The sequence below is a fragment of the Mesoplodon bidens genome (genome assembly GCF_964165515.1).
Source record: "Mesoplodon bidens genome assembly, chromosome: 18".
In the NCBI taxonomy this organism is placed as follows: Eukaryota; Metazoa; Chordata; class Mammalia; order Artiodactyla; family Ziphiidae; genus Mesoplodon; species Mesoplodon bidens.
In genome coordinates this window covers 35,204,972-35,228,683 of record NC_138175.1, presented here as the reverse complement: position 1 = coordinate 35,228,683, position 23,712 = coordinate 35,204,972, and the positions used below count along the sequence as shown (strand labels likewise).

General features: G+C 53.2%; 1 protein-coding gene across 1 annotated transcript in view; it reads right to left on the bottom strand.

Annotated features, from left to right (window-relative positions):
* ZNF423 (zinc finger protein 423) overlaps positions 1 to 23,712 on the bottom strand; it is a 336,656-nt gene that overhangs the window by 140,068 nt on the left and 172,876 nt on the right. Inside the window, exon 4 of the mRNA XM_081217128.1 lies at positions 774 to 3,988. Within this exon, the coding sequence (XP_081073254.1) occupies positions 774 to 3,988 (3,215 nt within the window). The remainder of the gene's footprint in view (positions 1 to 773; positions 3,989 to 23,712) is intronic.

The following is a 23,712-nucleotide window of genomic DNA, read 5'->3' as shown; positions in this document are numbered from 1 at the left end:
AACCCACTGGTTATGGGCCTGTGGCTCCCCCCGATCTGGTAGCCCCCAAGGCAGAGACCGTTTCTGACTCTGCTTAGCTGCCAGGCACCCCCAAAATAAAGGGTGCACAGGATAATTTTGACCAATCATCAATCAGTCATTTACGATAACAGTAACTGGAAACATTCCTAGGGCCTTCCATGTACCAGCAACTGCACTGACTATAGTGATGCTGTTGATGGTAACGGTGTCAGCTGGTGATAACTGCTAGCGTGACTGGGCCCTAAGTGCCAGGTTCCAAGCCCTTTATGTGTATATTATCTCCATAAATTGTCAAAGGATTCCTAAATCTAAAGCCTAGAGAACAGAGTGACTTGCCCAAGAAGACCCAATAAGCATGTGAATAAGTCCACTCCCAGATCAATGACCAAGATGACCACCAACACTGAGGGAGCACCCACTGCATCAGCCTTTTATCTACATTATGCCACGGGGCCCCTCATAACAATTCTATGAAGTCGAGACAATCATTATTTCCATTTTACAGACGAGCACTTGGCAAATGGGGCCCAGGAAGAAAAATGCCATGTCACACAGGAAGGGAAATGGCAACACTGGGGTTTGAACTCAGCGTCTACTGCAATCAGATGTGCTTAACCGCTGCACAACGGCGCTGCTTCTCTGGGCTACTAGAGGGAACGCCCCCGGGCAACACAGAGCTCAGCACGGGGGCTCCTCTGGGCATGAGCAGAGCCCCAAGGAGCAAGGTCCAGGCTCGGGTGGGCTGCACTTACCCGGGGCACTGGCGAAGTCTGGGCGCCTTTCCGGGGCCCGCTGGTCTCTGGAGTGAGGTCACGGTGGTCCACCTGCATGTGGCTCTCCAGGTCCTCGGCACTCTCGAACTTGACGCTGCACTCGGGGCAGCGGAGGCCGGCGCAGGGCCGGTCGGCAGGCTCGGGCGGGGCCAGGCCACCCACCTGTCCGTTGGAGCTGCGGGCCATGCAGCCGGCGCAGAGGCCATAGGGGAGCCCGTTGACGTCGAGCTTCACCAGGTCCTGCTTGCTGCGAAACTCCTTGAGGCACAGGGCACACTTGTAGAGTTTCTGCAGCCCCTGGCCGCTGGGGGAGGACGCAGCCGAGCTGCCCGCCAGCTTCTGCATGTGGAAGGTGCCGTGGATCTTGAGCTCGAGCGTAGAGGTGACCGTCTGCATGCAGACCACACAGCGGAAGCCTGTGAGGGAGTTGCGCAGGTCGGGGTGCATCTGGCAGTGCTCGATGAACTCCTCCTCGCTCTGCAGGGGCATCTTGCAGATGCGGCAGGTGCCCGTGTCCAGGCTCTTGCTGTGGGTCACCTTGTGCTCAGTGAGCGTCAGCAGCGAGGGGAAGCGCTCGCCACAGATGGGGCACATGTAGTGCTTGGCGGGGCCCCGGTGCGTCTGCAGATGCTCCCGGAGGCCATTCTCCGAGAAGAAAGTCCGTGAGCACACGTTGCACTTGTGGCTGCCCTTGATGAACTCAGCCTTCTTCCGGGAGCCGTCGTCCTCGCCTGGCCGGATGTTGTGGTCCCGCAGCCTGTGGTTCTGCAGCAGCACCTCCATGGTGTAGGCCGCCCCGCAGATATCGCAGCCGTACATGGGTTCTGACGCGTCCACGTCATCCTCGCTCGCCTCGTGGCTGTTGGGCGCCTCGGGGTTCTTCAGCAGCATGCCCTGCAGGTCGGCCGGCTCGGCCTTCTTGGCGGTAGCCGGGGGCACCCCGTTGGCCGTGCCGTTCTCGGTGGCCGCATCGAACACGCAGTGCTTCTCCCGCAGGTGCTTCTCCAGCAGGATGATGGCGTGGAAGGCCTTGCTGCAGAACTTGCAGTTGTACTTCTTGCTGTGCGTGGTGATGTGGCACTGCAGCTCCACTTCGGTGCTGAAGGTCTCCCCGCAGAAGATGCACTTGTGTGCCTTGGCCGGGTTGCCCAGGTGGCTGTGTTTGACGTGCACCTGCAGGTCGGCCTCCTTGCGGAAGTCCCAGTTGCAGGCCGTGCAGCGGTACATCTTCTTCTCGTTGCTGTGCTTCACCGCCAGGTGCACCTGGATGGACACCTTGGAGTCAAAGACCTCCTGACACAGGGTGCAGTGGTAGAGCACGAAGGTGTGCATGTCCAGCAGGTGCTTCTGCAGGTCGTCCACCGAGGAGAACTGCTTGTCGCAGCTCTCGCACACGTAGTGGGTCGACGTGGTCATGTAGTGCACCGTCAGGTGCTGCAGGAGGGATTCCTGGGAGTCAAAGTCCTCTTTGCACTGGGGGCACGCCTGCTTGCGCAGCAGCAGCTCCAGGTGCAGCTTCAGGTGGGTCTGGAAGCTCTCGAAGTTGGAGAACTTGAGGTCGCACTGATTACAGGGATACTCGCCGTTGGAGATGGAGTTGGCGCTCACCGAAAGCCGCTGCCGCTTCGGGGAAGACACCTCCACGTCAGATGAGACCGGGCTCTGCTCTGCCTTGGACTTCTTGCTGTGGGCCAGCGGGATGTTCTTGTGGTTCTCCTTGATGTGCTTGGTGAGCTTCAGGATGGAGCCGAAGATGGGCGAGTTGGTGCAGTAGGGGCAGGAATAGACCTCCATGAAGGACTGCGCAGGCTGCACGACCGGGGACTCCAGCTTGGCGCTGCCGACGCTGCAGTGGGCCTGCTGGATGTGCTCCGTGAGGGAGGACTCGGTCAGGAAGCCCATGGAGCACTGGTTGCAGAAGAAGGCATTACTGCCGTCGGGCGGGTTGGCGTTGGGGCCGCAGTGGGAGACGCGGATGTGCTCCTGCAGGCTGTTGATGTCGGCGAACATCTCGGGGCAGTAGTTGCAGTGGAAGGCGGAGATGTTACTGAACTGCATCACGGGGTAGGCGTGGTTCTTGTGCAGCTTGCGGACGTGCTCGTTGAGGTTGTAGAGGGTGGGCATGGAGTCTAGGCAGATCTGACACGTGTGGCTCTGCTGTGGCTTATCCGCGTGGATGGTCTTCAGGTGGATCTCCAGCACGGCCAGGCTGTTAAAGTCCCGCTTGGAGCAATAGGGGCAGCTGTAGACCACCTTGGACCAGCCCTGCCCGTCATCCCGCATCTTCTTCTGGCCCCGCAGCGGCTTCAAGGTGGAGTCCGGCGTGGAGCCTCGCTCCACGGAGGCGCTGGAGTCTGGAGTGGCGCTGCTCATGGAGGCCACGCTGCCCAGCACGGGGTCGGGGCTGACGCTGTGGTTGCTGGAGTCGGGCTGCCGGTGGCTGTCCAGGTGGCAGTAGACGCCCTCCACCGAGGAGAACTGCTCGGGGCACATGGGGCACTTGTGTTTCTGGTTGGCGTGGGCTTGGTGGATGTGGGCAAGCAGCGCGTTCTCGTCGACGAAGACCTCGGGGCAGTGGATGCACTGCAGGTCGGCCTTCTCGGAAAGCTGGGGGTGGCGGGTGAGCACGTGCTTCTCCAGCTCCTCAGTCTGGCTGAAGGTGTCCTCGCAGTAGTCGCACATGAAGTCGTCCTTCTTGGCCTCCTTCTCCGACTTGGCCAGGTGCTCCTTGTTCTTCTTGTGGGCCTGCATGTGGCTCTGCAGCGAGCTGGTGGAGGAGAAGCCGCGCTTGCAGACGGTGCACTTGAAGGGCTTGCTGGAGCTGTGGGTCTTCAGGTGGATCTTCAGGTGGTCGCTGCGGGAGAAGGCCGCCTCGCACTCGTGACAGTGGTACTTCTTGTCGCCCGTGTGCAGCTTGATGTGCCGGTCGCGGCTCCTCTTGTGCTTGAAGAGGCGGCTGCAGTAGGTGCACTTGAACGGCAGCTTGTCGCTGTGGATCTGCTCATGCCTCTTCAAGTAGCTCAGGCGGATGAAGGACTTGTCGCAGAACTGGCAAGGGTACGGCAGGCCCGTGCCCCCTTCCTCCTCACCCAGGCCCAGGTCACACCCATCTCCGATCATCTGCGTGGGTGACGCAACATCCTTGCTGGAGGGAGACGAGGCCACCCAGGAGAGCTGTGGGTCGTCGTCACCATCTGCAGAGGGAAGGCAGAAGAGAGATTAGAGGCAATTCCCAGGGCCGCGAGAAACAAGGACAGAGCCAGCTTCTTGAAAGCTCGCGGGCTGAGGCTGTGCAGCTGGCCAGCTGCTGCAGGGGGAGTGGGGGGAGGGAGTCTGGGGGGCCGGAAGCAAGTGGACATGCGCGCCTTCCAGTCTGCAGAGGGGGTGGAAGAAGGGTGGCAGGATAAGCAGGGGACGTGCCTCTCCCCTGGGCAACACCTTCCTGGACCTCGCTGGATGCAGCACCCAGCCCCCCAACAGGAGGTGAGGTCTCAGTCACTTCCCTGATGGGGGGTGGGGGGGGGGTGCAGCCTGGGAAAAAAGTCACCTGAAATGTCTTCAGAGACCATCAGTCCCATAGGCCCAAAGGAGGTAAGTCCCATCACTTGATCAAGACACGGGGGTTGACTCCCCCTCCAACCCCTAGTCTGTGGGGGAAATCCCCCTGGTGCAATGGGACGTAAGCAAAACTCTGCAAGAAGATAAAATTCATTTTAACGAATTCGGCCACACCACATTCCGTGGGGAAGGGGGGACTGATAAAGCTGGAACTGCTGCTTCAGGTGCACACAGACATATGAGGCGGAAGTGACAGGCACATGGTATCAGCCCCGAGAGCACACACGGGGGTAAACGAAGGGCACTTGAGGAGGGGCTGCAGGGTTCCCAGCCCAGACCATCCCAAGGGCGGTCGTTTTCTTTGCTCCCCCTCCACCCCTGGATTTGCCCCAAGTTCGCTCAGGACCCTGGGTGATGGCCCGACGGTGCGGTGATCAGAGATGGGGCCAGGACCCAGATGGCCATAGAGCTCAGAGCCTAGTGGGCCCTTAAATCCCCTGTGGCGTGTGAGGACGGGGCCTGCACAGACACCCTATGTGGCCCGCCCTCCCCAGGGACAGGGGCCACCCCCGCACTAGGGGTTGGCCATTTCTGGAAAAAACAAAGGCAAACCGGACACAGCAAATTAAACCAGTGAAGTTTCCCAAGACACGGCGGGGGTTGAACCCAGCCAGCCTGAGCAGGGAGTGAATTCCATGGCTCAAGTTTCGTGTTGGGTGGATTTAAGACTTAATGATGAATGAAACGGACCGCAGGCTGCTACGGGCAGGGGAGAGACAAACAAAAGCTCAGACTCGACTGCACTGACCTTGCTCTTCTAACCCCCGAGGAAACAGACCACGGCCCCCGCCTCTCCGGCCCCCAGCCAAGCCAGCTTAGTCTTCGGAAAAGCCTCACAGATGGAACCCAGAAACTCTTGGCCAGAGGCAGCCCAGACCCTCTAGAAGGGAAAGGCAGGGGGACCACATTCCGAGGTTGGGCAGGCACCGGCACGCACACCTGCACGCATAAACACACTCACACACACACAGGTCACACGTCACTCCCACAACTCACACGTGAACTCCAACACACCAACACACACTCACACATGCAGTCATACACACACTCATACCCACACACAATCACACACAGTCATATATTCACACACACACAAACATATCCATTCCTCTGCAATCACTCCCACATGCACACACAAGCTTGAACATACATGCACACTCACCTGCAGACACACACACACACCCCATCACGGAGGCATGGCTCAGACCGGGGGTCCCATACCCCCAGGCTCTCACAGCTGCCAACCCCAAGACTTGGAGAGACAAGCAAGGCCGGCTAAAGGGTCTTTCGGGGTCACTCAGAGCCTGCTCCTAGGGCCCACGCACCACCCTGGTGCCCGCCCGGGGCCTCTGGCCCCGACCGTGTGAAGATCTGCCTGACCCCAGCTGCCACCGCTGGCAGAGCTCTGCCTGGAAGGATGCCGCTCTCCAAAGCTCCCGGCCCAGAGTCCTGCATCTCCCAGCAGCCTCCCTGCCTCTGAAGCCCAGTCACCCAACCCAGAGCAGGGTGCCTCCCAAAGTGAGGGCACCCGCTCCCCTGGGAGCCTCACATTACAGGGCCTTCGAATGGGAAGGACGCAGGGCTGCCAGCTCCTCAGATGAGATGCAGTGGGAGGCGCCCCGGCCCCTGCCGGGTAATTCCCAGCTCTTGCCAGCTGGGCTACGCGGGGCGCAGACAAAGGGACCCAAGGGAAGAGATGGCTGGAGCTGGGGCAGCTGGGGGACGTGCTCCGCCCCCGCCCCCTGGCCGGGCTCCACCAGCTTTTTATTATTTTGATGTCTTAGCTCAGACTCACGCAAGCTGCCACGGAGCCCTTCCTGTGTACCTCTGCTAAGGGCTGTTCTAACCACGAAGGAGGTGGGAACCAGGGCCCCTCCCACTGTACAGATGAGGAAACTGAGGCACAACCACAGTGACGTCCCCCAGGGAAGGACAGCACCAGGCCTGTCCACAGTCAGGCCCCTTGACACAGGTCAGTCGTACAAGACTACACCTGAGTAGGTGAGACCAGGAGAGGGACCCCCGTGTCAAGCTCCCATGCAGTCATGGGCTGGCTCTCCTTTGAGCCCTGACAGGACCACCAGAATGGCCCATCGTCTGCATTGCAGGGAGGGGCCCCCGAGGCCCGGGAGGTACAGAAGCTGGCTGAAGCTCGCAGGGCTGACGAATGGAAGACAGGCCAGTTCATGGGTGAGGGGGGCAAGGAAGATGCCTTGCCAGAAAGACCAAGCCTGGACACGTCTTTCGTTCATGAGGATGAGAGGAGACACGTGCACTTGAACCCTGCTCCTCCATTCATCTGTCCACCCCACAAGCGTTCCTCTAAACCCTCAGAGTCAGCTCACACATCTGCAAACAGGGACGTGTTGTGAGGGGTGGATGAGAAAACGTAATGTGAAGAAGCACTCTTATTCCATTTACATGAACTGTCCAGGCCAGGCACATCTGTAGAGACAGAAAGCAGATTAGTGATTGCCTGAGGCCAGAGGAGGGAGCAGGGATTGACTGCAAATGGGCAAGAGGCATCCTTCTGAGATCATGGAAATGCCTGAAAGCTGGACTGCGGTGAGGACTGCACAGCTCTGTGAATTTACTTAAAAGTCACTGAACTGCTCACTTAAAACAAATGAATGTTATGGTATGCAAATTATACTTGAATAAAACTGATAAACAAAAGCACTATTTGGCCAATAATAATAACTAGCACAAATGAGTACCACTAGTGCTAATAAAATTAGCAGCTACATTTAGTGAGCACGTCCCAAGTGCCAGCACTCTGCTAAGTGCTTCTATTACCACAATTAATCTCTTTTCATCCTCCCATTGGTAACATCCCATTTTTGAGATGAGGAAGCTGAGGCTCAGCGAGGTGAGTAACTTGCCCTGAGTCACACAGCCGGATGCCCCAGTGGTGTTTGACCAGGATTGTGGGGTCTACTCTCACCCTGCTCCACCCGCAACCCCACCCAGTCTTTGAGAAGAAGCAGCAACCTGTCCCAGCACCACAGTCCCCGAGGTTCACTGCGGGGCTGCCTGGCTGGCTTTATTTTTCTGCAAAGAGGTCTCAAAACTAAAGCAAAGCACATTATTCTGGGAACAACAAACTGAGCAACTGCTGAGATTATAATCATCTGAATTGAAACGAAAATAAGGCTCCTTAAACTGAAAAGATCCAATCAGGGGAAACGGGCATGTTGACAAATAAAGACCCAACTCAGATTGCCCTGTTTAAAGCCTTTTACCTTAACAACGTTTAACCTTGACTGCTGACGCCCCATCCCTCCAAATGCATTTTGTTTGGGGGGCACTTAGCTTACTCTTCTAGGAGCAGACTGGAGAGATGACTGGGGCCAGCACACTCAGGATGGATCGGCAGGGAGGTCGGCAGATGAAGGGGGGTCCTCTTCTTACAGCGGCAACACTCCCCTCATGCTGACTGTTAGACATCACACAGTGCAGCCGGTGCAGCACACGCCCTCAGGCAGATGGGCAGAAAGGGAAGGGGTGCAGAAACAGGATGAAGGCAACCCCAAGGTCCCCTTCAACTTGAATGTTTCAGAGCTCAGGGAGAAGGTAGTTTCAAGGAAAGTCCAGCTTGACCAAGCACCTTTTCACGTCCAAGTGAATACTTTGATAGAGTCTACTATGTGTCAGGCACTCTTTTAAAAGCTTTACGTGTGTTAACCCATTCAGTCCTCTCAACAGCCCAATGAGATAGGCACTATTATTATTATTGAATATTTCCCTGATCAGGTGAGAAAACTGAGGCACAGAGAGGTTGAGTAACTTGCCTAAAGCCACACAGCTTGCAGGCAGGAGAGCCAGGATTCAAATCCAGTTAGTTGGTTCTGAGTCGGTGCTTTCACCCACCATGCTGCCCTGCCTCTCTCCTTTGGGAGGGGGCACTGTCACATGAGAATATCAGGAGGGAAACCCAGTGACTAATGCCAGATCCTTGGCCTCCCCCTCCCCCTAGAATGAGTACAAAGAAATATAACAAAATAAATAGAAAAATCACTTTCAAAAAGGAAATTAAAGTCATTTAAAAAGGACTAATCCTGAAAAAAGGCCTGATAGGAAATGGGTTATATGGAGCTTTTGCAGTCTGCTGCAGGAAAAGAACGAAAATAAGCATAAAAGAGGGGAGGAATTTCTATAAAAACTCAATTATGTAGAAAAAAGAACATTAACTGGGCTTCAGGATACATCAGTGGCAGAAAGAGTCAGGTGGACCCCAAGCTCACATGGCCACACTTGGTGAATTCCACAGGCTGAGGCCACAGCCACGACAACGTGGCCTCAGACACACCTTGTCTGGGCAGAGCAGAGTGGCCGCCACCCAGGATGGCTGGGACCCTCAGCTCCACGCTCCTCCAGTCACAGAGAATCAAGGCTGGGGCTGCCGAAGAAGTACCTGGATGCAGGAGAGAGAGTAGCTAGCCCACAGGCCCAGAGGAGTGAGCGGCAAGGGGGACCTTCCTGCAGCGAGGGGCACAGGCTGAGGAGGGAGGGAGCCCTCTGTCACTGAAGTTGTGCTAGAGGAATAAATGGCTCTGAAAAGAACAGTGAGGGGGGAGGTGTAAACAGCCAATGCCCAAGCAGCTCCAGGTTTCTAGGACATTCCTGGGATGGGCAGGTCCATTCAAGTGAATAAAAATGACCACCAGCCTCCAGAGGGGACAAAAGCTGAGCAGTCCCAGGAGTGAAGTTTCCATCAACTCCACAAGTGCCCCCAGTGTGGGGTACTGTGCTGGGGATTGAGGGCTCACTCAAGTGCACCCAACCTGGGCGCTGCCCCATGGATACTCCAGACCATGCACAGCAGGCAGACTTGGGACAAGCAAGGGGCCTGGGGGAGACACGCTGGGGCAGAGGAAAGAGCACTGGACAGAGAGTCCAGCAGGAAACCTGGCCTTCAGCTGCCTCCATGTAATATGGGAAGTTGGAATTTGAGCCTCTGGATGAATATAAAAGTCATTTTGGACAATATTCCAATCATCCGGATTGTTTCCATAATAGCCACAAAAAGGCTCGACGATTCCTCACGAAGCCCCAAAAGGTCTCCTTGCTATTCACCCAATTCCTTGGGAAAATGAAGATTGCTATGGAGGCAAGTTCCCTCCCCACAAGACAAAGCTCTATGGTGCTCCAGGTAGAGCCTCCCCTCTGTTCCCGTTGGGAATTCCAGGAATGGGAATAACTGTGGCCCTTCCCCAAGCTCGGAGAAACAGGACTCCAGACTCAGGAACCATCTACGCCAATCCCACTTGATATAGAGGAAGAAGCTGAGGCCCAGAGAGAGAAAAAAACTTCCAGGGACAGTAAATTGTTAGTGGTCACCTCGAATACTGTGTTCAGGAGGATTCTGAGGCCCTATCTGGGCTCAGAAGAAATTAGTGCTGAAATCAATTGGTAATGTCTGCCACGAGCAGGGGAGTGCACAAGTGGAATGTTCAAAGAGCGGGGAGCAAATTGGAGGAGGAGGTCTCCTGATTCTCAGTGCTAGAGAAGAAGCCTTTAACCATCAGGTTTTCTCTTTCAAGAAGGGAACTGTGTATCCCCTCTGAAAAGGAGGCTTTAGGGCAGGATCACCAAAATCCTGTAGTTCAAGCAGAGACAACAGCATTTGACAGGTACTGTGGAGCTGTGTTGTAGTCTAGAGAGGGGTCTCCAGCCAGGGAGAAGGGTCAGCAGGTCCCACCCTGCTGATGGTGAGGTCCACCCAAAGTGGGCACAAAGCAGCCCGGGCATCCTGGGAGGGCAGATCAATGCTCCCCAGAGCCCGAGGTGACAAAAGCTGCAAGACATGAATGTGCTTCAGGACACACCACTGACTGCACTTCCCACAGAGGCAGCCAGGACCAGACAGGTGGCTTTCAGACATGAAACGATGCAAATTCAGTTGGAGGAACATCTGGGTGAATTGCTGATCTCGTCTTAGGAAACTTCAAATCTCTACCCATCTGTCTCCCTGCGCTCCCCATAAACCTGGTGCAGCAGAGGGATCTGTGGGGAGCCTGGATCTGTGACAAACTCGGTCCCAGAGGTCACTCTGTTGCTGGCAGGGTCGGAGTGCTTCTGCCTCTGTGACACGGCTGGACTGGGCAATCTCTGAGGCCTTTTCCTGGGGCTACTTCCAGTAAACTGTGGTGTGAGCTTCCTGAGAGGCCCAGCACAGTTAACCCCTGGACCAGAGTGGGGTCCTGGATCCCATGGTATGAAGGCCCAGTAGGAGATGGAGGCTGCCAGGCCAGAGCTCCCAGCTGGGTGGGGCATCCTCACTGTCTCCATGCCTACCAGGGACTCAGCCCCCAGAGGCAGCATCCAGACTCAAACTAGGCCCAGGGGGGCCACCGACAAGAAGGTGACACGAGTGCCTGTCGTGGTCCTTACCTCTTACCAGGTGACAAAGCTGGCCATCCATCCCAGAATACTCTGCAACTCAGTTATATGCACACACGTAGGATCAGTGCAAGGGGAGGCAAGAGGAAGTTAACGGGCCATCACTCATCTTATTTAACACAGACGGGGAAACAGAGGCCACAGAGCAGGAGCAGACAGATCCAGAACTAAACTCATAAAAACCACAGTAGTTACTGTTTATGGAACATTTTCTATAAACCAGATCCTTTGCCAGCATTTTCTCGTCTGATTCTCACAATATCGCTATGAGGTAGGTGCTATTACATCCCCTTCTTTCTAACCGTGCAAACTGAGGCTCCAAGAAGGAAAGCAACTTTCTGAGCACATGGAGTTAGCAAGTGGCAAATGTACCACTACCCCCACCCCAAATCCACTCACTAACCACTAGACTACACTGCCTCTCCAGGCCCTGAGTGCCGGTTCAGGGCCTGCCCCACTGCAGAAGCTGCTCAGTACCAACCCCTACAACTCAAGGACAGCCAAGAAGAGGTCCTCACACTTTATAACCCCACCCACCACAAAGACAAAGACATGTCCCAAAGGAGGCAGAGTCAGTGGCTGGCTTTACCAAGCTGGATTACCCGAGGCTGGCTCTGATGCCAGGCACCAATGAATGTAGCTGGCCTCTTGCCTCACTTGGTGGCAGACAGAGCAGGATGCTTAAATAATCTGTGCAGAGGTTGTGGTAGGCAAGGTAATGCCCCCCCCCAACAAGATGTTCATATCCTAATCCCCAGAATCTAGGAATATGTTACGTTACATGGCAAAGGTGAATTAAGGTTGCAGATAGAATTAAGGATGCCAATTAGATGACCTTCGGATAAAGAGATTATACTAAATTACCTGGGAGAGCCCAATGTAATCAAAAGGGTCCTTAATGCAGAGGAGGGAGGCAAAAGAGGAAGTCAGAGTGACACAACTGTTGGCTTCAAAGATGGAAGGGGGGCCACAAGCCAAGGAATGTGGGCAGACTCTAAAAAATGGGAAAGGCATGAAAACAGATTCTCTCCAGAGCCTTCAGAAAGGAACACAGCCCTGCGGTTTTAGCCCAGTGAGATCCATGTCAGACTTCAGATTTACAGATCTATGATATAATAATTTGTTCTTGTTTTAAGCCAGTTAAGTTCATGCTAATTTGTTACAGCAGCAATAGGAAACAAATACAGATATTGGTACCAGGAGAGGGGTGATGCTATTACAAATACCTGAAAAGTGCGGAAGTGGCTTTGGAATTGGGCAGTGACTAGAAGAATTTTCAGAAGTGCGGTAGAAAAAGCCTATATTGCCTTTAAAAGATTATTCATAGGGCTTCCCTGGTGGCGCAGTGGTTGAGAGTCCACCTGCCGATGCAGGGGACACGGGTTCGTGCCCCGGTCCGGGAAGATCCCACATGCCACGGAGCGGCTGGGCCTGTGAGCCATGGCCGCTGAGCCTGCGCGTCCGGAGCCTGTGCTCCGCAACGGGAGAGGCCACAACAGTGAGAGGCCCGCATACCGCAAAAAAAAAAAAAAAAAAAAAGATTATTCATAGAAAAACTGACTCTGTTAGTGAAGACTCAAAAGGAAGTAAAGAGTACATTTGAGAAAACCTAAGTCACCGTAAAAAATACCTAAATCATCATGAACAAATGGTAAGAGAAACATGAACATTAAAGGCACTGATGGTGAGGGCTCAGAAGATGAGGAACTTGATATTGGAAACTGGAAGAAAGGGATCCTTGTTATACAGTGCCAGGAAGCTTTAGGGAATCATGTCCCACAGTTATGTGGAAAACAGGACTTGTGATGGATAAAAATGGATATTTAGCTGAGGGGATTTCCAAGCAACATATTGAAGGTATGGTCTGTTTTCTTCTTGCTGCTTGTAGTGGAGAGGAAAGAGATGGATTGAGAGAAGAACTGTTAAACAAAAAGAACCAGGAATTGATGATTTTGGAAATTCTCAGCCTAACCAAATTGCAAAAGACATTATAATTAAGAGATTCACTATCAGCAAATCATGCTCTAGGGAAAAGACCGAGAGTGTGACTATACATTTTGCTAATATCTCAGAAGAATCAAAAAGTTGGAACACTCAGTCACACAAAAGACTTTTTGAAGAGATTAAGAATGTGACTCACATATCCTCTATGTCAAACCAGAGAGCATCTAAGAAATTTGGGGGCATTGCCCTGGAGCCATCCCAGAAGAAGCCAAAAGTAGAGATCAGATTATCTAGAAAAAAAATCTATGTAGGGACCTCTTGTCTAACGGCGTAGATCCTCCATGACATACACAGGAGACCCACAAGCTTCTTGAAATTTTATACCAGCAGAAACACTGCCAGCTTGGACCAAAAAGGAGATGGAAGAAGGCTGAGGATCCCCCCAAATTCTACAGGCAGGAAATAGGCTAATAAAATTACTCAGCTGCAAACGTGATAATTTCCATTTAAAAAAAGAAAAAAAAAAAGATAACTCAGAGGGCAAAGCCAGAGAGTAGAACTTTGAGCCCAGAGGGTGGTACCATGAGCCATAGTGGATGAGATCACTACTGGACTAGGTTCAGATTCTGGCACTGAATAACCATAGGGATGTATGTAGAGGCAAGTACACCCATCCCCTCTTGTTCTTTCATTTTCCCAACTCTTGAGAGTGGTAATCTGATGAATTGGTCTCTAAGAGGCTTTGTAGCTCTAAGAATCTGTGATCAACTAGTGATGGCTTTCCTGGGTACAGGAATGAGGAATGACAGATAGTAGGTATCCCAGCTTCCTGCTGGATATCTCCCAGTTTGTGTTCTTTCCCTCGGCGCATATTTGTTGAGTCTGCTCTATATGCCTGGACCTCTGAGGGCTGCAGAAGGTACCTAGCATTCTTAGGTTTCTCTGCTCTTGTCTGCCCAACCTCTCTGTCAATTAGTTACTGTCTCAAGTTTCAACTCTAAACCAATGCTTTGTCACTTTGAAGCACTTTAAAAGACGGGGGAGGGCTTCCCTGGTGGCGCAGCGGTTGAGTCCGCCTGCCGAAGCAGGGGACACGGGTTCGTGCCCGGGTCTGGGAAGATCCCACATGCCGCAGAGTGGCTGGGCCCATGAGCCATGGCCGCTGAGCCTGCGTGTCCGGAGCCTGTGCTCCACAACGGGAGAGGCCACAACAGTGAGAGGCCCGCGTACTGCAAAAAAAAAAAAAAAAAAGGGGGGGGGACCTTTCATGTAAGCAGTAGTCAGTCGTGCATGTAGATATTTGATTTTCCTAAAGGGACATTTGAGGGTATGGTGTAAAGGTTGGAGGCCCAATCACTGAGAAATCAAGAGTCCACCCTGAGAAGAAAGGGGAAAGGGCAGCTGGAGGGTCTTTCCTCAGAGGTAGGCTAAGGAGCCTCAGAAAGGACACCAGGAGCTGACATGGCTCCACCTAAAATCTTGAATTAGAATTATGCTTTTAGTAAAAATAACAGCAATTTGTATTCACCCTTCCCTGCTCCAGGGAGCTCAGAGTGCCTTTGCAGCTATGATCTCATCATCACCAATAAGGCCACAGACAGGGAAAGCAGGGATCATTCTTTCAGTTTGGGAATAAAAACTAAGCGGGTTGGGCGGGGGTGGTGCTCAAGGGTCAACAGGCAGCATGAGGGTGGAGGCTGGCATGCAGAGGTCAGTGGCCCCAAACTGAGAGGAGGAGCTGGCCCTGGTGGGTGAAGGGTGGGGTCCTATTCTTTGACCCACCTCTAAGGGACACTTGGCACATATCCTTGAGGGCCCACAGACCTCCCAACAGACTGAAAGCCATGGCCCGGCATCCCTTTTTCTAGCTGTCACTAGGGGCTGCTGAAATGCCACCTGACAGCAAATAACTGCCATCCAGGCCCTTAATAAACCTTCCGGGGAACCAAAACCATCAGCATTATTTTGAAGAGACTCAGCCAGTCTCAAGGAGACATCAGCCACTGGGAGACAGCAGAGCCCTATTTTGAGAGTATGGGCTCGCTTAGACCGAGCTGCCACTCACTGGCTGTGTGACGGTTGTCAAGTCACTGCACCTCTCTGAGCCCCCATTTCCTCAACCATTGGATGGGGATAATAAGAGTGTCTGCCTTACAAAATGGGTAATGTGTACATGCTGCTAAGCATTCAATAAATGAAGGAGGTTACTAGTGTAACTTATACTATTTTCATTAATTGTAAATCCCATCAACTGTATGGCATTTAAAATTTTACACAGCATGTTCGCACCCATTATCCCTTTGACGTTGGAGCAGCTACTCATGGTTGAGGTAGTGGTGGTGGTTGTTATTTCCATATTACAAGTAAGCAGGGTGCCACACACCCAGGGATCCTGGGATGGAACCCAGCATCCCACCCAGCCTGTGTCCCTCTTTCACACTCAAAGGATCTGGGTTTACACAGTAAGCTGCATGGTCAACCCCACAGATGAGGAAACAGAACAGAGAGGTTAGATCAAACCCTGATGTCACAGAGCAGATGGCAAATGGAAAAGCTGGGACTGAACTCCCAGCTGGACTGAGAGAAATGATGACCTGAGCAGGGGGACACAGATCACCGTGACTGTCCTCTCACCAGATGGTCTGGGGACCACCCAGTTATCAGTTATTTTGTAAAAATGCCAACATTTAGAAATTAAGAACACTCAAAGTTTTTTAAAACATCCACTTCTGAGTTTTCTGGAAGGAGAAGGCAAAGGCCTGGAGACACAGGACCTGCATTTGGTGCAGCCATGACAGAGCAGAACTGCAGCTCCCCATTAGAACCAGGTGCTCACTCTCCTGTTTGTCCAGACCCACAGGGCTCCCTTCCTCATCATGAGGTGTCCTGGGCCCCAAAGGCACTTGTGTTTGCTTGGCAGCTGAGTCCAGCAGCTGGACTTAGGAGCCTTAGACTCCCAGCTCCATCAAGTTAATGAACCTCCTCAGTTATACAGAAGAAACCTGCCTCAGTTTCCTCATCTGTAAAATGGGAATAATAATAATAGTCCCAATTATAGAGTTGCTATGCAGATGAAATAAGTGAATATTTGTAACAGGTTATATATGAGAAATGCTCTATAAAATAAAAATAGTCACTGGCTACTGGCTCCCAGCTCAACATAAGGTCACAGGGCAGAGAAAGGGAGAGAGAGATAGGGAAGGGAGGCAGGCAGTGGCCATGATGGTTTCAATGGGCACAAGACAGTGAGGGGTCCCACCTCCCTGAGTTCTGATTAACAACCAGGAAGGTCTAAGTTAAGGACAAGCAGTTACCCCCCTACAGAAGATGATTTTCTAAGCAAAAGACACTCAACCTGCATAAAGGCCCATCGGGCCCTTGCCATTTACAACCCCAGGACATCAGAGAGGAAAGAAGCCTAGAAAAGCCCCCAGCCCAAACCCCTCATCGTATAGACAGAAAACTCAGGCACCAGCAGCCTCGCTAGCACTTGCACCCGGGTCTCCAGGCTCATGGTGGAGGGCGTGGGGGATGAGGCCTGACTCCCAGAGCACCCCTGCCCCTCACCCACTAGGCTGCCATCCCAAAGGGCTGCTGGACACCCAGGACAGGAAGGGGACATCTGCCTTTCCCCTTGAAGCCTCTGACCTCACAGAACACACAGCCTGCCCGGCTGCTCCATCCCTTAGACAAATTTACTCAGCACTGATACTGAAAATGCAATTGAGCTTGAGTTTTATTGCAGAAATTAAACATACCAGGAAAAAAATAATAAGAGCACTCGTCAACTCGCCCGAGAGCTGGCGGTGATCAAACTAGCTAAGGTGGAGTGTCACGATAGGCTCCTGCCGGGGAAGAAGGGCCCCAATATTCCCCCACGAGCCCCAAAGATGGGGCTCTTGTTACTAGCAGAGGGGCTCTGGAAGGCTTTTCCATCAGCCCCCTGGCCGGGCCCCCTGCACTCCCCGACCTCACCCCACCAGCCTCCCACCGTCGCGGCTGCAGAGTCTCCCAAGTCACCTCCATGAGCTTTCACGAAATGACACCACCAAGGGCCGGAGCAAAGGGCTCTCTCCTCGACTCGAGAGAAAGCAAGATGCTTTCAGGGTTGAATCACTGTTTTTCTTTCCTCCCTTTGGAGATCGGCAGAGCCCACATTCGGCCGTGTTCGTGGACCTGGGACTGGAAACAGCTGCGCTCTAATTACATGTAAAGTGTACCAAAACATCCTTTTTATCACAGACTGGAAATCTGTTAGCATCTGTCTCTCCTTTGTTTCTTCCACAAGATACAAGCTTGTTTCTACATTTTTCTCACCTGTAGCGGTGATTAAAATTCATTATAAATGAAAGGAGTGAACAGAGAAACAAGTTCCTCTGTGTACCCTTCTAAACTCAAATTAGAAACAGCTGTTTGCTAATTCATGCAGCGATGTTTTGTCGTGCTCTGTGAATCAATAATAACTCACCTTATTGCTGCAGAAATTTTTGGATAATCCATATATTTAATTCGGCGTTGGGTTCCCCAGGCAGGAATGTGGTGGCAGAACCTCCCAGCTGCCCTCAGGTGGGCACAAGGGGACTCTGGTTCACTCCCTGGAGACGTCCACGCTGCCCCGGCAAAGAACCCCAAACTCGGAAGCACCCAGCACCTCTCCCCTAGACACGGGTCCTGGCAGGACCAGAAGGAAACCCAAAACAGTCTCCTCATCTCCTCCCCTCCCTGGAACCAGCCAAAAAAAAAAAAAAAACCAACTCTGATTAAACGCAAACCACACACATCCTCCAGCCACTGGAGGGAACAGCAAAATTAAACCTCTAATTGGTACACAGAACAATTTAAAACTATTAAGTATAGGTGAAGCTTTTCTGTAAGAAAATACTCCTTTGATTAGGATTAAGTTTATTTGGATAGCATTCTTCCCTTCCCTACGTTATAGCTGCAGATGTCAGAGTTGCAGTCTGGAAGTCCTCGAATTTTCTGAGAAGTGTTCAGGCATCTCCTCAGCCAACTTCAGAGGAAAGAGCATGTGGAATCCAGAGCTGCAGCCCTACCTGAGGCTCTGAGAGGGAGAGGATGTTCTTTCTCCTTTGTGGGGAGGGAGGTGAGCAACACGTTCAGAGGCCTGTACTGCCCCCACGGCACGCCCGGCCTGATCAGCAGGGGCTCCTCCTTCAAGACACTGCCCCCAGGAAGCCTTCCCTGACTCCCTCTGCCACCACTGGTGCCCTTCCCTGACCTTGGGGGCACTGCCATCAGGCCACTTTTCACCCTGCACTGTGGCACTTGGCATCACTGTCTATTTTGAGTCCTTGGGGAGCCCCTGCATCCCCCTCATTCTTTCAGGTCTGAAACATAGTCACACTGAGCCACTTTTTGAACCTCAGACTGGTATCACTGCCCACGGCCCAGTCCCACCCTGCAGCCAACAACCGCAGAGCCCTCCGTGAGTGCCAGGCATGGCGCCAGGCTCTTCATAAGATTTACCTCATTAAACCCCCACCTCCATCCTACGTGGTGCCCACCATCATTTTCCCCGTTCTACAGATCAGACACCCGAGACTCAGAGAGGGCAAGGGCCCCGAGATTCACAGCAGGTAGTGGAAAAAGCCTGGAGTGATCCCATATTTCTCCAGAAAGCCATCAAACTGAGGAGACAGCCGTCCAATGCGTCCAGGGGGTCTGCCTAGCGCAGCTCACACTCATCTGCAGGGCTCTAGGGAGCTTTCCCTTGGGGGAGGCCCGGACAGCTCCCTCCCGGGCAGGATCAGGGAAGTGTGAGCAGGGAGGTGCCATATGCTGGGAGGCAGGGGCACTCCAACTGTGCTTTGAGGAAGGAGGAGGCTCTCCACTGACCCACGTCCCCCAAACATGGGATGTGCACCATCGTTAGAACCCGTGGTGATTTAGGGGGCAGCCTAACACTGATGCACAAAGTGAGAAAGTTCATGCGCCTTCAATTCCCTTTTCAGCCATCAGGCAGAGGAGAAGGACTCCACTTGGTGCCGTGTCCTTAATTTCTCTCTAACGTTCCAACAAAGAGAGAATAGACCCCAAGGCTCAGGGTTTTCAGAATGCCAGAGCTCTGGCTGGAATAACTTGAACGTGGGCTTTTCTTTGGGTCTGTTTTCAATTTACTTTTAAGGTCACTGCCTACTTACAGCAAATGATACTGATTTTCCATTGGCAGAATTAAGTAAATAAAGTACAAAAGAGGACTTAAAGAAAACTACTAGGTAAATCATAGCACCAGTGATACGGAAATCTTACAAAAATTATGGCAGAGGGATACAAATGACCAAAACCTGGGACATCCAGTGTACAAGTGAGCGTGGAAGTTGGAAATCTCAGGAAAAGCAGGCAGAAGTCTACATGGTCTCTCCAGGGCTTTGCCCCTGATATGATTTTCCAGCCGCAGCTCCTCCAGGGAGAAGACATGAGAGACGGTGCCAGGTAGGGCCTGGGAGCTGAAGCTCAGGAATAGCTGTCCTAAGAGCCTGCTGCTACACCCGGCCCCACTCAGCAGCCCTCCACCCCTCAGGCCATGCCCCCCAGTCCCCAGAGACCTGGCTCAGCTCTGCGTTCACAGCAGTCAGGGCAGGTGGCAGGGGGAGGTCACAGGCAGGGCATCTGGGCGAGGCCTGAGACAGGTTCAGGAGGTCTCAATGCTCCCTGAGGGAGGGAGGCCCCAGGGAGAATCAGAGCTCGTCCACACAGGAGCTGCCGCCTCCCCTCCAGGTCTGGTTGGCCCCAAGCAGAACAGAGCAAAACCCACAGCACTGGCCCTGGGCCTCTCCCAGCGGGCTGGACCAGCACTGGACCAGCACCTTGGTTCTGGGGCTGCTTCCAGCCCCAAGCAGCTGTGTGACCTTGGGAAAACCCCTGGCCTCTGGGCTCTCCTCACCTCATTTACAGAACACAGCTTGTATCCTGACTCTCTTACTGGAGGTGTGGACAGAGGAAGTATTCAATGAAGGTAAAGAATGTGAATAAATGACCAGATTCGTATTATAATTTTCACAAAAGCCAGTATCAGAGAAAACCACATGGTGCTTCTAACCTAGAACTTGAAGCGTCTAACGTAGAGCTCAAAGACATGGAAAGATGATTAATAAGTATGTTATGTTTCATATTAAATATGTACATACATGCCATACATGCCTATAACATATGGATAATAAGTGACATTTATTATGTGCTAGACATTCCTTGTTTGCTCCATGTCACACGTTGTCACATTTAATATTCACAACAGTCTGAGGAGTTATTATTGCCAGCCCCCACTCTGCAGATGAGAAAACTGAGGCTTACAAAGGTTAATTAACACTTCCAGGGTTCTACAGGTCAGAAATGGCCAAGCTGGGCTTTGAATGTGGGCCACCTGACCTCACAGGCTGTGCTTTTAATCACCCTGAGATGCTGTGTGTGCGAATCACCATATGGGAGTGAAGGAAATTGAGTGGGTGACACCTGCTCAGAAGCAAGAACATCCCCGCCCCACCCTCCGGAGCCAGCTTCATGTAGAGCCCAGGCTGGACGCCCAATCAAGAACCCTGGGAGGATGTCAGGGTCGACTCCTCATTTTTAGTCCAGACACATCTTGGGGGACACTCTCCTTGGGCTGGGAGGGTCAGACTTCTGCAGACAAGGCAGGCGTGCTGTCTGACCTCGAAGCCCGGATCTGCTGTTTTTCACCTCAGTCAAATCCATAGAGAAACAGCTCAAGGATCCCCCCAGCATCTGGAGAACTGAGGAGCCTCCCACAGCTGGGAGGATGGAAGCACTCCCCCAAAATACTCGCTCTCTTTGCCCCGTGATGTGTCCGCGGCCCTCTTGGCAATCCCACAAGACCGTCACAGCTTGGTCCCATTGCACAGAAGAACACACTGGGGATGGAGAGTGGAGGGGCTTGCCTCGGCAGGCGCGCCAGGCACGTGCATCACAGCCCTCGGCCGCTCGGTCCAGCCGCAGCTGCGGTGGACGGTCTGAGCACTGGGGCCTGAGCCCCCGCCTCAGGCTCTCACCTCCAGGGCTCTGCCTCTCTCCAGAAGGTGGTCCTCAACCAAAGGGGGACTGGAGCCTGCGGGGCATCTTGCACATACAGGAAGGTCCCAGCAGAATCGAGCCCGGGGGTCCGCAGCCGTGACCTTGACACTCCTCCTCGATACTGACCTTTCCCTTCCCTGCCTCACTCTCCCTGTCCCTCGCTCCTGCTTCCTAGAGCACCTACCTCCCCATCGTAGAACCTGGACCCAAGTCCTGGCCTCAAGCTCTACATTCAGGAAACCCATCCACGACACTTACCTACGGTGGTGGCGCCAGATTCGGAAGCCGAGTCCATCCAGCGATTCCCCAGGCTCGGGTCACCTTCCAGACTTGTGCCCTATTTGTTTACTTACTTACTTTTATTACTGTCACTCAACTTTGTCCTTTCACCTGCTTTAGGCCTACCAGTGCTACCTACCTGAGCGTAATCCCAAATAATTATCTTGATGGAATCGTGGGTATGATGTTTTGTAATGTCCATTAAAATACATACATAATTACCTTTTTAAAAATTGCATGGGGCTTCCCTGGTGGCGCAGTGGTTGAGAGTCCGCCTGCCGATGCAGGGGACATGGGTTCATGCCCCGGTCCGGGAAGATCCCACATGCCGCGGAGCGGCTGGGCCCGTGAGCCATGGCCACTGAGCCTGCGCGTCCGGAGCCTGTGCTCCGCGACGGGAGAGGCCACAGCAGTGAGAGGCCCGCGTATCGCAAAAAAAAAAAAAAAAAAAAAAAAAATCACATGAACCATCTAAAATTGGGCTGCCCATCCCTAAAAGTGCCTCAGGCCCCCCACTGTGAGGCTCCTCCTCTGGCCTCCACTTCGCACAGGACTGCAGCTCGCGGTGTGCCCCTCGCCCCGCTCCAGAGGCTGGGAGCGTGCTGGGGGTGGTGGCGTGGTGTGCCCAGCACAGCACCTGGCCAGAGGCAGGCAGGGGAGAAGAGGCGGGCTGGGCCCCGAAAAGGAGGAAGAGCCCTAGGATTCCCCACCGATGTGCTGGTGCCAGCAACGCAGCCACTCTGCGGGTCCCACTCACCCTTTATACTCAGCCAGTGCGACTGAGCAGAGAAAATTTCAATTTTCCCTGCATTTTCATGTCTCAGCCTCCAGAAAAATTGCCATTGTGGGTTTTGCTGCTGAGCTGTCAACCCTCGATGACTGAGACTGCTCCGGCCCCACCTGGGTTGGGAGGAGATTAAAGCAGCCTGGGGAAGGCCCTGAGTGCAGGGGCAGCAGCTGGGGAGGTGGCCACCTGGCCTGGGACCACGGTGTGAAGGAGGAGCCCCGGGTGGCTGGGCTGGCATGACAGGCGCCCCCTGGAGGCGGCTGTGGCCAGGGGCAGTCCCCTGACTCGACTTCCAAGTGTGGGGCAAGGCAGCTGCAGTCCCAGACATCACAACTGGGGCATGCAGTCCCCTGGTCCCTTCTCAGCATCGCGGACCCTTCCCTAAGCACCCCTACCCGCTGCTGCCACCTCTGCTTTTTCAGCCTGAATGGCCACCACGTCCTTATGCTGTAACCAAGCCCTCATCTTACCCTACACTGTGCCCACTGTCATAAATAGACTTGAAAATCATCATAAACTATGTTCACTGAGCACTTACTATATGCCATGCTCACTTTTTTGTTTATTTATATTATTAAGCATAAATGTTTTGTGTGTATTAATGCATTTAAACCACACATAATCCTTTCACTAGACACATTTTACAAATGAGGAACCCGAGGCTCAGAGGCTGAAATAAACCTTTGGGAGTGTCCAGCTGCCACCCGTTGTGCACGTGGGGATACTGAGGGCCTGAGGTCTGAGAGAGGGACTTGCCCCCAGGTAGATTCCAGCAGAGCTAGGAGGATCTGACTGCCTGACTCACCAATCTCACAAAATGTCAGTACGTTAGAGGTGGAATTATGGGAACCCTCCCAAAACACACACGCACACACACCCCAGAGGAGGCTGAGAAGGCTGATGTAATGTAGAGGTATAAACAGAGAAAGACCACCCTGTGGAAAGTGATGAATCACCCAGGACCCTTTGCACAATGCATCACCCACGACATCCTCCCCCCAGGGCGTCTGGGAAGGGGAGACACTGCCCCCAACTCAGCATCCCTGAGGGTGGTGGTGCTATGCCCACAGCCTGCCGGGGCCCCTGTCCCCAGCAGGGCTAGCTACCAGCTCATGTCAGCACCGGCACAGAGCAGGTCGTCGACATTTGCTGAATGTTCCATGAACGAACAATGGATGAGTGAGTGTCTCAGCCAGGTCGTTAGTCAGTGCCGGGTGCAGGGCTGTGAACAAGCTGTGAATTTCCTCGTCCGCCATTCACACTGCATCGAAGCAGCACTTCACTTGTTCATCTTTTCCCAAGAATGTCATTCTTGGGTTATTCTGTGAGGGTCTCCCTGCAGGTACTCCTGGCTTAGAGCTGCCTAGAGACAACTCTGAGAAGCCCCAAATTTCTGGATCCCTGGGAGCCCCCACCAGGTGCCTGCCAGTACCTATCTGCTTAATGATTGAATAAATGTGTGAATGAATGAATGAAAGGGTACATTTCAGGTCTTGTCCTAGAGCAAGCAATGGGTAACTATAGCATGAATAAATGAATGACTGGATGGATGGATGGATGGATGGATGGATGGATGGATGGATGGAAGGAATGCTAAGCCCAGGGCTTGGTCTAAAGGAGGCACTTTCTATCTGAAGTATGAATGAATACCTGAATGAGAGAATGAATGAACGAACCAACGAACGACAGAGCTAATCGCAAAGAAGGTGCCAGGAGCCACTCAAGGAGGTCCCCACCAGGTGGAGGCCCAGGGGTTAGTGGGTGGAGGCTCCAGCTGGCAGCTGAGGGGTTAATGAGTTTGACCACTAGCTTGACCACCTGGGCCCAGAGGGGCCACCCCCT